Source organism: Pituophis catenifer, unplaced genomic scaffold, assembly GCF_029215685.1.
Source record: "Pituophis catenifer annectens isolate HBS135680 unplaced genomic scaffold, rPitCat1.0.hap2 SCAF_1, whole genome shotgun sequence".
NCBI classification, from domain to species: domain Eukaryota; kingdom Metazoa; phylum Chordata; class Lepidosauria; order Squamata; family Colubridae; genus Pituophis; species Pituophis catenifer.
The window spans coordinates 156,256,677-156,274,640 of NW_027256881.1; the positions used below are offsets into that span (position 1 = coordinate 156,256,677).

A 17,964-nucleotide genomic window follows, 5' to 3' on the forward strand; every position below is an offset into this window, starting at 1 on the left:
TGATTTGCAAAAAGAAAAGTCACTGTTGTAATAGATTTAGCAGTTGATTTCCAAACCTGCCCTCTTATTGGGAAGATGAATAGCTTATACAGTTTAGACAACGAAGTAACTCTTTCAAGATCCATTATAATGTGATTATCCAGCAGGGGTAGGCTTTTTAGTTCCATAAAAGAAGGACGGCTCAGTATCTATTTATCATTAAGTGCTTTCTTCATTCAAATAAACAATAGTTCAATTCATCAACATGTCTTTTGCTGCTGAGAAGACAATAATGATCCCTGTCTGGTAGCTGGGTGTCCCAAACGAAATTCTCATTGCTTCTTCAGACAGAGGCTAACAGAACCCGAGCCAATTTGGAATCTAAAATTTTGGTTATCTTTTTTTTCTTTTTTAATAATAATTTGAAAAACCTAGGTCAACCAAGTTTAGTAATCTGGAGGTCTCCATTTATCTTTATTGTATCAATAGCTGATAACTTCTCAATGCGATGGTAAAAATCAAAAAGCTGGTGTCCATCCACGAATATTCTAAAACGAGGGTGTTCACACAATATTTCAACCTGCAAGAAATAAAGAATGGTTGAGGACCACAATTTTAATTGGAAGGAACATTTTAAGAACCCACAAGTAGTGTTGATATAAGAAGTACTATCTATCTTACATAGCTTTGACCATCAGTGTTTCTCAACCTTGGAAGCTTGAAGATGGGTGGACTTCAACTCCCAGAATCCCCTGACCTATGTGGTTTGGACTAGATCACTCACAGATGGCCTCTTTTGCAATCCAAGTAGAAAGACACAGTGATCCATGGAGAACTGAAAGGCTATTTGCAGCTGAGAAAAGAAAACCCTGCTCACAGAATCTTTAATTGACGTCACTAAAGCCCCCAAGTCAAATTCAGTTTCATATTTATAGTCAGAGAATAAATATCGTTTCCCAGTTATTAACTCAAGCAGTAATTAACTAAAGCAAATGGAAAAGTAAAACAACAGAACATAATCAAAGTACTGTTGCATCATTGGGTGCATGGTGTAGATGAGGATGAGAAGGCAGTATGGTACAATAACAATGCAGATCATACGATATAAATACAACTGAATAGCTGGGGTATCTTCTTCAGCTTGTTAATTATGAACCTTATAGATAATATTCTGGCCTTTTTTTTCTAATGCAACTATAAGTGTGCAAAGGTCTAAATACTTAATGTCTCCCATAACTAGATGGGAAAAGCATATCCATAACTTTTGCAAAATTCTTCCATCAGCAACACTATATATATTTTCAGAACACTTAAAGGAAATCTGTGGTGTGAATATAAATCTTTCTCTGATTTAGTATTTAAAAGACAGGATCTAATAGCTAATTGATGCAAATAAAGGGCTGCATCCAACCTCATGCAAGTCAACTTCTACAGGTGTGGTTAGAGTTTCCCATGGTCTCCTTAAACAGAGTTAATTTGTGTAGATCTTGTAACATGTGCAGAGGAAAAAAGGAAAGCCTTATTTGCTGATTGTATCATTTTGCTACTACCCTGTTTTCCTGAAAATAAGACATCCCCTGATAATAAGCCCAATCGGACTTTTGAGCACATGCGCTAAAATAAGCCTCCCCCTGAAAATAAGCCCTCCCTGAAAATATTTAACCACAGAGCTGGAAATCAGGTAAGACGGCAAGAGGAGCCCCATCTTGCTCCATGCGCCCCAAAATAATAAGACCTCCCCAAAAATAAGACTAAGCACTTATTTCGGGGTTCAAAAAAATATAAGACAGGGTCTTATTTTCGGGGAAACACGGTAACATCATTGAAGATTTGTTAAATTAATATACTGCATTCTTCCAGGGACTCAAAACCAGTGGTGGTATTCAACTGGTTCTATCCAGTTCAGGTGAACCGGTAGCAGAGGCTGCGGGAGGCTCCACCCACCTGCCTGAATGTCATCACGTCCAGTTTTTGATGCTCTGCGCATGCACAGAAGGTCCTGCGCATGCGCAGGGGTGTCGCATGCGAGCTCACATTTGCAAACCGGTAGCGAAGGTGAGTCAATACCACCCCTGCTCAAAACAGTATATCTAACTTAGGATTTTCATCCGGTTTCACCCTACAATATCACCACTGCTACACTGAGAGAGAATATCCAGCACCTGATCATCCATCTAGCTTTCATGTCTAAAGGTAGATTTTTTTCTCCCCAAGCCTAGTTCAAAACCTTAAGCGCTCTGCTGTATTAACTTTCTTTACTCTTTAACACACTAATCACAAAGGGTTTTATTTGTACAACCCAATGAAGCAATAACTACAATTCTAAACAGTTTCATGCCAGCTACTTTAAATTCAAACCTATGTATATGAGTACTTAGTAACTATAGAAGCAAATATTAATGTCCTTTGTGAGATCTTATGGTGTGTAAACATGAAAATTAAAAAATAAAAATAAAATAATGGACCCAAATCTTTAATGGAGATTTCATTCCTTCCAAAAATACTGGCTGCTACCAGGACAGAAATAAAACATTTTATTTTGCCTCTATTTAATAAAAATTAAGCATATTGATATGACTACACTATAGTTACTATATGTGGTTAATAATCTTGCCTTATTGTAACATTAACTATTACAATTTGTAATATGTTTTTGCTGTCTATTCCTTGGGACTCTGTACAACCTTGAAGATTTAGGACATTCACTTCTGGTATCACTGAATAAAAAGAAAGAGAGCACTCAATGATGATGGGCATAATCAATCAAAACCAAGCACTTTTAAACCGTGATCATTTTGAATGGAAGACGATAGCAAAATTTCATTTAGAGTCTTTAAAACTTTTTTTAAAAAAAGATCTCCAAATACCCATAAATAAAGTTCTGGTCTCATCTTCATTATTCATATAAAGTTACTTGAAAGCAAATATTTGCCATACAAAAGAAAAAAAATCCTCAATTGCATCTAACTCGTAAATTTCTTCTCAACGCCTACAAAATTTTAGAAGCTAGAACAGTGCTCAAGATGATTCCCCAAATTTTCTTACTGACAAATGAGTTTTCCTTGCCTGATGACAATGAATATCTCTAGGATACAAGTACAATTGTGAAGACCATCAATGATCTAACATGCTGGAGTAGACTATCAATGATCATATTGTTGGGGATTACAGCAACTATCATCCAATAGATCTGGAAGATGTCCTATATCCGTGATGGTGAACCTATGGCATGCAGAGACATATCTGTGGGCACATGAGTGTTGCCCTAGCTCAGCTCCAGCATGCCAGCCTGCTGATTTTCGGGCTTTCCGGACCCACTGAAAGTCTGGAAATGGTCCGTTTCCGGCCTCTGGAGGGGTTGTGAAGGCCATTTTCACTCTCCCCAGGCTCTAAGAAAGCCTCTAGAGCCTGGGGAGGGTGAAAAATGGGCCTACCGGGCCCACCAGTAATCTTTTTGCCGTCGTGTGCCAAAAGCGAGGGGGCGGGGGGCATTGAATTATGGGTATGGGCACGCATGCGCATGACCCCCCCGTGTGACCCCCATTTTTGGCACGTGACAGCAAAAAGTTAGCCATCACTGCCCTATATTATATCCTATAATTGGGGAAGCCCATTGAAGACAATAATCACTTGCTGAAAATACCATCACTGATCATTGCCAGGAGTGTTATGATTCACAGAATACTATACCAAACATATACAAGGAATTATATTCATTTCTACAACTACAAGACAACAAAATCCAGTTCTCAAATCCAAATGATATTTTGCTTAAATTAGTGGTTCTTATGGCATGGCCTGGTTAAGACCCCTTCAGGGGTTTCACAAAGTTAAATAATATTTTTAAATTACTTAGTTTTCCAATATAGTAAACATCAAAAAATATCATGCGTGTAAACCAAAGTTCTCTGTGATCATTTTTAAGAATTAAAGGAGTCCTGAGACTAAAATGTTTGAGAACCACCATCTTAATTATAAAAAATGAGCTATCTATGGGGCTACCCTTGAAGGTTGTTTAACACTTTATTATAACAAGATTATTCAATGGCCCATGTAATAGGGTACACTTGGCACTTTTCAAAGAGCTACACTGTTTACTCCCAACAAATCAAATTGAATACTCTAGTTTTAAGCTACAAATCTTTTTGACTTTATACCAAAGGAACTTCATTCTTAATGGCAACCCTGGATGGCTACTGGGATCAGCATCAAAGGCTCTGTGGCAGGGTCTTCTGCCAACTGATAAAGTGATTAATAAAATGAATAAATGGGCATATTTTTAAAAATAACAACCCACTAATTCCACTTTAGGGCTCTTTTCCCAACAGTTTTGCTTGTCCACTTGAGCTAATTCTTTGCCTTTTTAATGTTGGATTTGGTACTTATTGGCAATGTTTCAGATTTACGCTTTGACTGTGATTGGATTTCTTGATTCTATTTGTTTGGGCTCCTTGTCATTCCAGCTCCCTTGAGAGCATACTAAAGACTGACTAATGCTAAATGATGCCCTCTTTTGCTCTTGACTCCTTAAACAATATATTGTGTTCATGTCCTAAAACCAGTGTTGCAAAGCAAATGCAATTTGGCTCTTAGGATAATAGTGACATTACTGAAGAAATCCATACAATCAGTTTACTACTGGTTTCCTGGCCATGCATGCGCACCAAACGCCCTCTGCATGCGCATGCACAGTATGTGCCAAAAGGAGGCTTGGGAAGGTAAGTAGAATAGCGGGGGGAGGGGCCAGATCAGTTGTGCCGCGCGGTTTACTTCGCTAGAAAGCAAGATTTCCTGCTTTCTAGCAAAACTAAACCGCGTGGCACAGCTGATCGCTGGATCATTGTTTTTAACTACCGATTCTCTCGCACTGGTAGCTTTTTTAAACTACCGATTCTCTCGACCTGGTAGCTTTTTAAACTACTGATTCGCCCGAATCAGTAGTTTTTATCACTACCAGTTTGCCCGAACTAGAGCAAACTGGTAGCATTTCACCCCTGCATACAATCATTGGAAATTAATGCAGGACTTGTTTGGTTCTGATAGCTATTCTGAGCTAATTTCAAATCTGTGCATACCACTTACCCTGTATTTTAAACTAGTTTTTCTTCCTCCCATCTTTTAAAAAGTATAAAAACAGCAATAAAAAACATTGAAAACTATCATTAAAATGTTGGTTTCTCTCAAGTTTCCACTGAGTACTTACTAAAAACAAAGCAATGCATTTTATATATAAATAGATCTAAATGACCTCCACCAACAGACAAGGAATCACATAATCCCAAAATGCACTATTCACAAAGGAATTAAAGCCCAGTTTGTAAAGTATAAACTTTTAATAGCATGGGTTTCTATTTTCCAGTGTTGTTCCTTATATGGCACTGTTTCTCATCATTATCCTACAGAGCAGAGTCCCCCAGGGGAGTACTGTAAAATAAATATATGAGATACATAAGAAAATTTTAAAAAGTTGTCTAAAAAACACCATTATTTTTTCTCTTCTCATTCCAGCCCAGTAAGTCATCTAGGAATGAATGTCCTTCCAGTCAACTTGAGAGGAGAGATCAGTATGCGATCATCAGAATTGAGATATAAGGTCAATGCTGTTGAATAACTATGTGAAGCTTCTGAAGAGGTTAGAACAGAGCGAGGCATCATCAATACACAGGTGATACCCAGTTAAATATTCCATCACAACAAGCCCAGTACTTTAGAGGCTGTCAGCATCTGGATGAGAAAATCAGACTAACATTGAACCTCAGTAAGACAGAGTGAATATGGATCAAAAATCTGACTGAGATTGGATGTAGTCTATCTTTGGCCCTGGGTGGGATTGTGTTTACACCCTGGAGATCCTTTTATACTAGCAGTCCATGTTTGAACAGCAGGTAGATACCATGACAAAGTTGGGCTTTGTCATGTGATCCCCTTTTGCAACCTTCTGACAAGCAAAGTCAATGGGGAAGCCAGATTCACTTAACAACTATGTTCTTAACTTAACAACTGCAGTAATTCAATAACAATTATGGCAAGAAAGGTCGTAAAATGGGGAAAAACTCACTTAACTGTCTCATTTAGAAACAGAAATTTTGGACTCAGTGGTGGTTGTAAGGTGAGGCCTACCTAAGACCTGTGGCGCAGTGATTAGAGTGCAGTACTGCAGGCTACTTCTGCTGATTGTCAGCTGCCTGCAATTTGGCAGTTTAAATCCCACCAGGCTCAAGGTTGACTCAGCCTTCCATCCTTCCGAGGTGGGTAAAATGAGGACCCAAATTGTTGGGGGCAATATGCTGTCTCTGTAAACTGCTTAGTGAGGGCTGTAAAACACTGTAAAGCGGTATATAAATCTAAGTCTATTGCTAGTGCTATTGTTATCTTTATAGGAATTTTACTGGATGCCACTTAGCTTCTGAATGCAATTCAACATCACTTTAAAACCTTACACAACTCACGGTTGAATTTGCCTGTCTACTAACGTCTAGAGGTGACTTGCTTATGGTCCAACCAAGGAGGAAACATATAGTCAAATCTTCTCAGTGATAGCCTTGTACGGCATATAGTTTTTAGTGGCCGGCTAAGGCTGCTATTGTATTGGTGAGAGTCAGCAAATGAAGAAAGAAAAAGGGAGAAGCTCAATTCTTAAGGGCTGTTGAGCTGACCTGTGGGGAGATGCAGAGACTGCAGTTCCATTGGCCCAGCCTGGTGTTGGGACTAGAGTCCTAGAGGGACATCCACCTCCTCAGTTGCTAGGGGACATTCAATTTTGTTCTGATCCAAAATTGGAGAAAGAGAGAAGGGAGAAAAAGAACATGCAAAACAGGAGTGGCTGGAGAGAAAAGGTGAAGAGTGAAGTTACATAAAGACATAGAACAGTTCTCGATCTATGGCCAGTGAGAGAGAAGAGAAATCCATGGTGGCATCTTTGGAGAAAGGGAAGGAAAGCCCCAGCGAGATGACACCTTCAACCAAGAAGCAGGGAAGCAGCTACTGTTTGAAAAATTCTGATTTCTGGGGAAGGACTGGGCAAAACACCCTGATGGGGTTCTCCCCACAAGAGGGGAGAAGGTGATCAGCCAGATGGATGCAGAAGGATTCACGCCCATTCTTTTCTTTTCACTTTCTTTAATAAGACCAGAAATGGGAGGGAGGGATATAGAATGAAGAGGGAGGAAGTGAAACAGTTAGCAGGAGAATTAGAGAATAATCTCTGGGAGACAGATTAGGATTTGACAACCAGCAAAAGCCAGGACTGTGTTGTATGTACCTGTTATAAATATGTTTACTATGTAAATAGTTTCACTATACATAGTAAAAGAAAGCATAGACATCGCCACTGTCTTTTTCTCTATCAATTGCCATCCTTGCAAATCTAAATACACCTCCAGTTTAAAAGAATCCAGTCCCATTACGACACCTTCCTTTGGAAAACTCTCCCCCCTGATATCTGAACCACACTGTCCTTATTTTGGAATAGCTGTGAAAATATGACAGGAGGGCTCTGGGGGATGAATAAGACCTTTAAATCACGGGTGTCAAACTCGCAGCGTCACATTGCCGTCACGGGACATTTTCCCCATTTGCTGAACTGGGGTGGGCGTGGCCTGTGTGTGATGCATCCAGCCCGCGGGCCGCCAGTTTAACACCCTGTTTTAAATGATGGCTTATCAGATTGTTTGCAAATTGTTACGGACTGAATTTATATTACAAGTCTTTAACCCTCCCCTACAATATCCTATAAGTCATTCAGGGTCTTTAGAAATAAACTAAGGTAAGTAAATAAATTAAGTAAATAAGTAAAGTAAGTAAGTAATCAAACTGCATGTTTCATTAAATTAAGTTTTAATTTAAGATCCCTACAAGGGAGCACTTTATTTTATGAAAATCACAAATGCAAACATTTTCAGGGACAAAAAAAAACAAAGGGACCACTGCAGATGGTCTTGATTATTTCCCAACATTCTCCTGGACCACCTGATTGAAATATTTTGAAGTGTCATCTGAGGAATCCAATGCTCTTCCTCTTGGTGTTTTATAGGTATCTTCAATGAATATATATGGAGTCAAAAGAGGAGAGGAATCTAGTAACTCCATAACCTCACACAACCATGAATATTATTATTATTATTATTATTATTATTATTATTATTATTATTATTATTATTATTATTATTATTATTATTTATTGGACTTATATTGGAATATAGGACTTTTTTCCTGCTATTTATTAAAGCTATTTATTATTTCCATTTTTTAAGGCTTCTGCGTGAGCCTGAAAAAAAATAGCTGTTTTAATGAGTCAAATTATTTTCACAATGCAACTTTAATGCTGCTCTTGTATCAAAAGCATCCTTTTTCTAAGAATCATGGAAGGACTGAATGAATAATGGAGAATGTTTTTTAAAGTACAGACAGCTCTAAAATCTATCTTTCCATTTGAATCTAATGCTATGACAGCATAGTTTGTTTTGTTGATTATCTTTACGTCAAGAGTCTAAGAGTGCTTTTCATTTGAATGTGCATCTGATTATATTATAGGTCAACTTACAATTCATTTAGTGACCATTCAAAGTTACAATAGCACTGAAAAAAGTGGCTTATGACCATTTTTCACACTTAAAATCTTTGTAACAGCCGTAGAATCATGTGATCCAAATTCAGATGCTTTTGCAACTGGTTCATACTTATGACTGTTGCGGTGTCCCAAAGTCATGTGATCCCCTTTTGCAACCTTTTGATAAGCAAAATCAATGGGGAAGCCAGATTCACTTAACAACTGTGGTACTAACTTATCAACTCCAGTGATTCACTTAACAACTGTAGGCAAGAAATGTCGTAAAATGGGGCAAAACTCACGTAACAAATGCCTCACTTAACAGAAATGTTGGGCTCCATTGTAGTCTTAAGTCGAGGACTACCTGCATCACATCCCTTTTCTCTTATTATAAGGAGATGATGTAAAAGAACAGAATAAGACCAAAATACATTAAGCATGTTTAAAAAAAACACTATTGCTATAACTGTTATAGATATAAGAAGCTAAACTCACTCTAGGAGAGTGAGTCGCAATATATGAAAAGTACTTCAACCGAGAATAGGGAGACGTACCCAATAAAACAAAAAGCCATGGAGACAGTACCAATGAGTATAGAAATCATATGGCAACCACTTCAAATAATGGCATGTTGTACAGTGTTTTAAATTTATGCTTATAATAACCATGTCAATAAAGTTTTTTGTGCTTCTAAATATTGTCATCTTTTATTTTTTGTCATGTTCCTCTATCTGGATTGAACAAATTGCCATCAGAATGAATGTATTCTTGGTCTTTGCCTAATATTACATTCCTACAGATATGAAGTCTACATACAGTGTTATTTAGAGGGCAAAAATTAGCACTGAAACACACCCAGAACAAAACCATCAAAGTTACATCAGTGTCAACAGTGTCAGTGGTTAGTCAATAAACTCTCAGTACTCACCCTGAAGGGCTGGTCAGGGATAAATGGGAAATATGGAAGAGATGACTGTTCTTCTCCCCATTCTCCAGATATGCAGGAATTCCTGAGGAACTGTTTATCTGAAAATAAGGCTTTCAGTTCGATTGCTATATCCGCAGGAGGGTCTTCTGAATCTCCACATGTAAGACTGATGTCAAAACTGTAAAAAGCAAGAATATCTCCTCACTCACCCAAAAGCAGCAATGAAATCCAAGATGCAGCCTATGTATAAACAAATGTCTTTCTAGATAGCGTTGCCAACAGTAATTATAGTTGATGTTGTTTAGGTTTCAAGTACACCACTTGTATCTTCTGTACTGCCATTTCTCAACATATTTAGTTCCTTCACCCCTACCAAGGACATACTCTCTACCCAGAGACCATGTGTGAAGCATCCCTCCTTGTACCCATTTATAAGAAATCTTCCCTTATAAATAAATATTACATCTATATCTGCCTCCTCCCTATAGGTCAAATGAGAAACCAACATTCTATATTTACAACTACAGATAAAAATAACTGTCCTCGGGAATGATGGATGTTGGGCAGATACATTCTTCTTGTGGGAACGCAGTTTTTTCTCGTGGTTCTTGGACAGAGAAGGAATGCATGGACAGGGATGGAAAAGCCCTGCCAGGAGAGGAAAGCAGGCTGAGCCTGTGTCTTGTTACCTCTCTGGGTTGAGATCCACGATGCCCATTACCACGACTTTCTTGCCTGGCCTCATTCCTCCTTTGATGTGCCCACAGAAAGGGACAATCTGGAAAAGGATTGCAGGGAGTCAAAATGAGTAGCCTCTGATTACAGAGTGGAAGGAGAAGGGGGCCAGATCAGGCCCGATTATAATAAAGAGAGGGAGAGAGGGAAAGCAAATCCTTTACCAGTCGTGGAAAATACACTTCAGCTTGAACTGGGGATCCCAAGGAGTTGTTTAAAAGTCTGTCCTCTATTTTCTAAAAGCAAAAACAAAACAACACATTCAGACACAGAAGGCACCCTTTGTGTTCAGCCCAGGGACGGATGGAAAGGGGAAGAAAGAGGGAAAGGGGGGGGGGACTGAGCAACAGAGCGCCAATTTCATTTCAAGTCTTGAAGAGAGAATCCATCTTTTTCCTCCAGCGCAAAACAAAGGGTGTTGCCTCCCAATTCCCCAGCAAAGTCTTCCAGGTACAATTCATGTCTGACTGCTCAGATCCATGAACCCCTCCCCCGCTCCCCATCAAGGCATCTCACACACCTGATCATCCAGGTACAAAAACGCAAAATAGACTTATCCCCCCCCAAACACACAAACATACCGGCAGGGAGAAGGAATAAGAAATCCAGCCCTCCCCACCGCCTTTCAGTCCCCGAGGCGTTTTTCTTGACGCCGCTGCAAACAGGTCCCCTCCTTCTCTCGAGATCCCAGTCCGCAGCTCCCCTCTCCCAGGTCGAATCCGTCGCTAGGCGGGATCACGGCGAGAGCCCACAAGAACCAGGCGCCACCGACCCACCTGAAACCGCCCGGCTCTCACCTTGCCGCCCGGGAGCCGCGAAGAATTTAGGAAAGGGCTACTTACCACCGCGTCCCTCTCCGCCACCGACCCCGCCATCTTGTTGAGACGGTGCAGCGAGCTAAGCCTGGATCGGCTGGAGGAGGAAGAAGAGGGGGAGCTGCAGGAGGGCAGAACCCGGCTTAGACGTGCCTGCCGAGCGCTGGCCAAGGCGCATCCGGAGCTGAACTGGCAGGGAAGCGGAGAGAGGGAGGGAGGGAGCCAGAGAGGGAGGGACGGGGGCGGGAGCTAATCTCGGCTGTCCCGAGTCCGGGATCCAGGAGGCATTCTCCGTAAATCCCCCAGCGGGCCACGCCGCGCGGAGTTGGGGATGCAGCAGCAGCAGCAGAAGCGGTGCAGTGGAAGGGCACTTTAGAGAGCCCTGGCCCGGATTTCAGGAAGCCCAGTGCAGGGCATAAGGCTGAAAGGAACCGGGCGGGGTCGGCAGTAGCTCAGGCTGGTGCAGCTTCTTCCGTTCGTACTTTGCCTCCGAGCTGTTTTGCTGCGGGAAAGCAGGAAGAGAAAGGAAAGCCGCCGGCTCTGGAAGGGGGCACAATGCAGCCCGGCCGGCCTCCGGAGGTGGCAGCGGTGGCGGCGGTTCTAAATAGACCCGGTTAAGGAAGCGAGCCGGCTTGGCTGGGAGGTGGAGCGGGCGGGGCGCAGTTTGGGCTCCGCCGTTGGTAGAACGGGGTGGGCCTGCCTGCAAGACGCACTGGGATGATCGCTGTGAAATGCCTAGTCAATCTACCTCCTCCTCCTCTCCTCCTTACAGTTTCCATTTGATTTACCGCCGTATTCAAATGCTGGGGTGTTTTGGAATTTATGCTTTAAAAAAAAATCCCACACGAATAGCCAGTATATGTGTGTAAGAATACTACAATACACTATAATAAAGAATACTAATTAGAACTAGTAGGCAATAAATCATTGCTTTTATTTTTCTTTGTTTTTTTTTGGGGGGGGTATGTGTTTTATTTGCAGTTTTCTTTTAACAACCAACATATTTTGAGGACAGTGTAATGACGGGATCAATACATTTTTACACAGTGCTGACAATAATAATACAATTACACATAGTTTTTATCTTCCAACTTCTAATCTTAATATGTTCATTATAACTATAATACATTCTTTTACATATCAATATATATATATATAATACTATTTTCGCAATTTGTACTTATTCCCCCCACACACACACTTGTTGGGGTTTTATTTTTCTTTGTTGATAATGCAGTCATTAGCCATTTAATGACTTCAGCTCCTTAAAAAAAAGATAGCATTATCCACAGTAGCTTCTTATGGGAAATTCTTTTTTTTTTTTTTTTTTGCTAAAATCACCTCATTTTCCCTTCAAATGTTTAAAACCTTTACAACTCCTTTTGGTTAACTTTCATTCAAGAAGACAGACTGGAACAAACTTTTTGCCGCCTTTGGCAAACATTTGGAAACTACCGTAAAAATAATGATACTGCCACCTCAAAGCAGGTTATTCTTGCATTAGTGCGTGCCTTGGTTGTGCAATTTAAGCTATACAATCATTTTGTATAGCTCAGCAACAGGATTTAATTTTAATTTAATTAATTAAATTTATATGCCGCCCCTCTCCGAAGACTCAGGGCAGCTCACAATACATTTAAAAAATCATTATAAAAAGACATTGAAAAATTAAAAAAAAAACATTAAAAACATTAAAAACTCATTCACACCATTCATGGCCGGATCTCGCAAGATCACAAGAGTGAGATCAACGGCCCCAGGCCTGCCGGAAAAGCCAGGTCTTCACCGCTTTTCGGAAGGCCAATAGGGTGGGGATGGTCCGGATCTCAGGAGGTAACTGGTTCCAGAGAGCTGGGGCAGCCACAGAGAAGGGCCTCCCCCGCAGGCCGCCAGCTGACATTGTTTAGCTGACGGGACCCGGAGGAGACCAACTCTGTGGGATCTTACCGGTCGCTGAGAGCTATGCGGCAGAAGGCGGTCTCGAAGATAAGGATATTTAAAGGGCCTTCAACTTCACTGTCTAGTGAGACCTTTGGGGAAAACTATATGGAGAGGTAACTTGGTGACCACAGATACCTGCCAACCTCCCTGCCCACCTGAATTTATTTTTAAAAAAATGAAATGAGAAACTGGAATGTTCCAGTGTGCCAGGCAGTGGTATTAACTTTATTTACTGAGGCCCACACAGACTAAATAGGCAAAATTAAAGATGGTAATGGTTGTAGCCCATTGCTTTGGAAGTGTGCCTGTTTGTCTAGCAGAAAGTCACAAATAAATTGGGGTAGATAGACAACCTTCTGGGACGCTAGAAGGGATAGATCAATCGTTATAGCAAGATGCAGATGATTAAAAATGTTTTAAATCATCAATGACCCTCACAACATTGGCTCATAGAAAACTGATAGTTGGCCATGCTTATTGTGCTAGATGTTTTGGGGAGAACATTTGGGATTTGTTTCCAATGTTTCAGGTGTGGCCATTGGCCTCAAAAGGTTGCTAATCCCTCCCCAACTCCATGTCTGAGAAAGTCACCTATGCCAGAGAGCCTGTTCTGTGTCTTATTGAGAACTTTAAAATATTTTAATCTGAGACATTTATACAGCTACTATTTATTAATTTCTAAGAAATCATCTACATTATAAGGATCAACAAAAAAAAAATCCCACTTGGGTATCTTCATTACTGTGTAGTTTTGGAGGTATTTTGAGTTGAAAAATGGTGTGGAGATTGTGACTCAAATTAGCATTGTTCCAGTACAATTTGCAACAACTGTACAACTATTACTATGCATATACGTTAAGAAAGAAAAATAAAACATCCATTCTAAGATCAATAGATGAAGATTTGAATCAATAAACCTTGATTTAGAGTTTAAATAAATAGTGCAACTGTTTTGCATATCTTGAAAATCTTGTTAATCTTAGTTCAAATTAACCTTAAATTGGTACATAAATTTAGGGTTGCCAGGTGTCCACTATTTGAGCGGACAGTCCGCTTTTTTCACATTATGTTCACTATTTTTTTTCACAAAATAGTGGACATTTTTTTTATTCAAAAGCTTTATGATGAAATGGTACGTAATCTAAAGCTGTACAGTCTAAGAGAATAAGGATAGGAGAATCGCGTTTTGTCTTTTTTTTCATAAGTTAGAATGAGACAAAGATCGAATATCCATTGAACTCGATTCTCCCAAAAAATTAATGAGATTAAAATAAAAATATATTATAAAATTATGTACAGTTCACATTTTCAAAATGTATTGTAGCTTGTGTCGACTGACCTAAAATGGCGTCGAGTGATGACAGTGACAGGCGAGATTTCGAATTCTTTAAAACGAAGGAGAGGAGTGTGCAAATACACCAAAGACTGGGAAGCTACTTTTGCATGGATTACCAACAACGAAACCGACAGAACAAATACGATGGGCTACTGTAAATTGTGTCAGAAATCGTTCAAGTTTATGTTCATCTGCAGGGCGATTCATCCCTTGATAAGTGGACGTACTTTTTCAAGAAAGAGCCAGCTCCGAGTTTATTGAAACTGTTCCAGTATTGTGCATCAATTCCGGTATCAAATGCAAACGTTGAACGAATTTTCAGTGTCATGGGAAATTTGTGGACTGATGAACGTAACCGACTGCTTGTACCATCAGTTCGAAGTGAACTATGTATATTTTTTAATAGTTCTCAACGTTGTACTGAAATTAAAGAATTATTCCTTAAACACAAAGAATTGATCAAAGCTGCGCAGTCAAATAAAAAATACACACGACAGTAAAGTAAAATGTAATTTAATATTTTACATATTATTATAATATATTTGATGTTTTGAATTTTAAGTAAAGTTTTGAAGTGATTATTTTAATGTGTTAAAATGTTTGTAAGAAAATATATAATTTAATTGTAATTTTTTAAAAAAAATTTTACTACTTAACCCCCCCCCCCCCACTTGTCCGCTATTTTTTGGAAGCAGACCTGGCAACCCTACATAAACTACATATTTTAAAATGTAGTCACCTGTCCACAAAATTTAAGAAAGTTTAGCTAACATATTGTGCTTAATATGTTCTCAGTATTTTATGTATAGAGATATGAAGAGTTATATAGTCCTCTAAGAAACATTCCTGTTAATGTTGGGAAGACCATCTGATGAAGTAGAGTGTGAAATTCATTCATTCATCCATCAAATTTATATGCTGCCCATCTCACTATCAAAGTAACTGAGCAGCTTACAACAGAATAAAAGCAAATAAGGGCAGAGAAGAAATGCAAAGTGCAGAGAAGAGCAACAAAAATAATTAGGGGACTGGAGGCTAAAACTCATGATGAACAGTTGCAGGAACTGGGTATGTCTAGTCCAGGGATGAAATGCTACCAGTTCGCTTCGGTTTGGGCGAACCGGTATTTCCGACGATCTGCTGTGCAGCGGGGTTTAGTTTTGCTAGAAAGCAGGAAATCCTGCTTTCTAGCGAAGCTAAATCACGCACCACAGCTGATCCCCCCCTCACTTCTACTTATCTTCCCAAGCCTCCTTTTGGTGAGTACTGTGCATGCGCGCACATGCACAGCGCATGTTTGGTGCGCACTGTGCGCACTGTGCACACAGTGCATGTTTGGTACACAGCCCACATGCGCGACCAGCAAACTGGTAGCAAACCGGTTCGGATTTCACCACTGGTCTAGTCCTGTGATGGCGAACCTATGGTACGTGTTCTGTTGCCCCAGTTCAGCTCTGCTGCGCATGTGCACATGCCTCCCGCCAGCCAGCTAGTCTTCAGGTCTCTGCTGTGGATGCGCAGGGGTGGGGCACTTGTGGGTGGTGCACATGCATGCCCAGGGGGTGCATGTGTGGGGTGCATACGGGAGAGGAGTGCACTTTGGGCACTCAGTTCGAAAAAGGTTAGCCATCACTCGACTCTAATCTAATGAAGGACCAGGGTGACACGATAACAGTGTTCCAATATCTAAGGGGCTGTCATAAAGAAGAGGACTCAGCCTATTCTCCAAAGCACCTAAGGAAGACAAGAATTAACAGATGGAAACTTATTCCATCTGCAGGTGCTCCCCTTAGGTGCACTCGGAGGCTCCAACTGGCGCAGAGTGCAGCCACGCGGGTGGTTATGGAAGCGACATGGCGTTCCCATGTAACACCTCTCCTGCGTGAGCTGCACTGGCTCCCGGTGGTCTTCTGTGTGTGCTTCAAGGTCTTGGTTACCACCTTTAGAGCGCTCCATGGCTTAGGACCTGGTTACTTACGGAACCGCCTGCTGCCACCAGTAGCCTCCCACCGGCCAGTACGCTCTCATAGAGAGGGGCTCCTCCGGGTGCCGTCGGCCAATCAATGTCGACTGGTGGCCCCCAGCGGGAGAGCCTTCTCTGTGGGGGCACCTACTATCTGGAATGAGCTCCCCCTGGAGATATGGAGGATCCCGGATCTACGCACCTTCCGCTGCGCTCTCAAGACTTTTTTATTCCATCAGGCTGGCCTGGCCTGTTTCCCTTTTTTCCCTTTTTAAAATGTAAATTTTAATTTGTTTTTAATTTATTGGGGTGTTTTAAATCTGTCTTCAGCCAAATTGTTTAATTCGATTTTATTCAGTTTTAAATTTTGTATTTATGTTTTTTATCCTGTGGCTGTTCACCACCGAGTCCTTCGGGAGTAGGGCGGAATACAAATAAAAAAACAAAAACAAAAACAAACAAAAACATTAAGTAGAGATCCAATCTAGAAATTTCCTGATAGTGAGAATAATTAATCAGTGGAATTGCTTATCTTCAGAAGTTGCCATTTATCTGAAATGGTATAAGGTCTCCTGCTCAAGGAGGAGAGTCCAACCCACTAGAAGATTTCCAAGGTTCTTTTCAAATTCTATTCTGTTCTGTTCTGTTCTGTTCTGTTCTGTTCTGTTCTATTCTATTCAAAATTAAAAGTGCTATAAGCATTTGTTTCATTCATAAAAAAGTACATTTTTTTTAAAAGAATAATGTTGCTTTTGCTTTAAGAAATAGCATCAAATCTACGTATTCCTCTGGGTCCCATTATTGAGTCATAATTGGCATTGTGAATGTTCTTTCCTAAAAGCTGAGCTTTGGCCAAATAGGTCACCTATATCCATCCTATCTGGTCCCTCAAGATTCATAGTGGGCTTTCTCCTGGTCTCCTGTCTTGTTTTACTGTTTAAAAGAGAGAAATATTCTCTCTAGTCAGTCATGATCCTGCATCAGGATGAGCTGTGAATTTGTATATTGTGAAACAATAGGAATCTGGGGGTGTGTGGTTTGGAGTTTGTGTAGATTTCCCCCCTATACACACAGAGACACATGTGCCACAATGAAAATCCAAGGGATATTTCCAGATTCTGAAGAAAGGAAATTCAGTCATATCCATTAATATCTATATCTAGCTGCATGTAAATTTGACTACTGACATTTGTTTTCTTTTTTAACTTGTCCACGATCTTAGGCAAAAACAGCTAAAAAGGACCTATAGGACTGCTGAATAGCAATTGCCAAGAACAGGCAACTAATTATGATAGTTTGATGATGCTCTGAACTTCACATATTCTCTAACAAATATCTACTTTCTACTAAGTTGAAAGAACTACCTATGATCATTGAAAGGCCTACAAAGATAGGTTTTTACAATATTTGGATATAAGGGTGTTATCTAGTTCAGGGGTCTCCAACCTTGGCAACTTTAAGCCTGGCGGACTTAAATTCCCAGAATTCCTCAGTCAGCAATGCTGGCTGGAGAATTCTGGGAGTTGAAGTCCACCAGGCTTAAAGTTGCCAAGGTTGGAGACCCCTGATCTAATCAGTTTGGTTTAGTAGTTGGTAAAACCAGGTTTGTTTGTTTTTTTAATCATTTTTACATATTAAGAGCTAAATGAAAATGTTACATTTTTCTTGCTCTGACCATTCCAGGATATTCTGGCAGAGAGGGAAAGTAAGCCTGGAATG

At 40.3% G+C, this 17,964-nt stretch overlaps 1 protein-coding gene across 1 annotated transcript; it reads right to left on the reverse strand.

Moving 5' to 3' along the window:
- Positions 1-415: 415 nt before the first annotated feature.
- Positions 416-11,070, reverse strand: LGALSL (galectin like). The gene is made up of 5 exons (XM_070956538.1): positions 11,033-11,070; positions 10,355-10,426; positions 10,145-10,233; positions 9,456-9,633; positions 416-559 (listed from the first exon to the last, which is right to left on the reverse strand). The coding sequence occupies exons 1-5, from the start codon at positions 11,063-11,065 to the stop codon at positions 416-418; spliced, it is 516 nt and encodes a 171-aa protein (XP_070812639.1). The 5' UTR covers positions 11,066-11,070.
- Between the last annotated feature and the right edge of the window lie 6,894 nt (positions 11,071-17,964).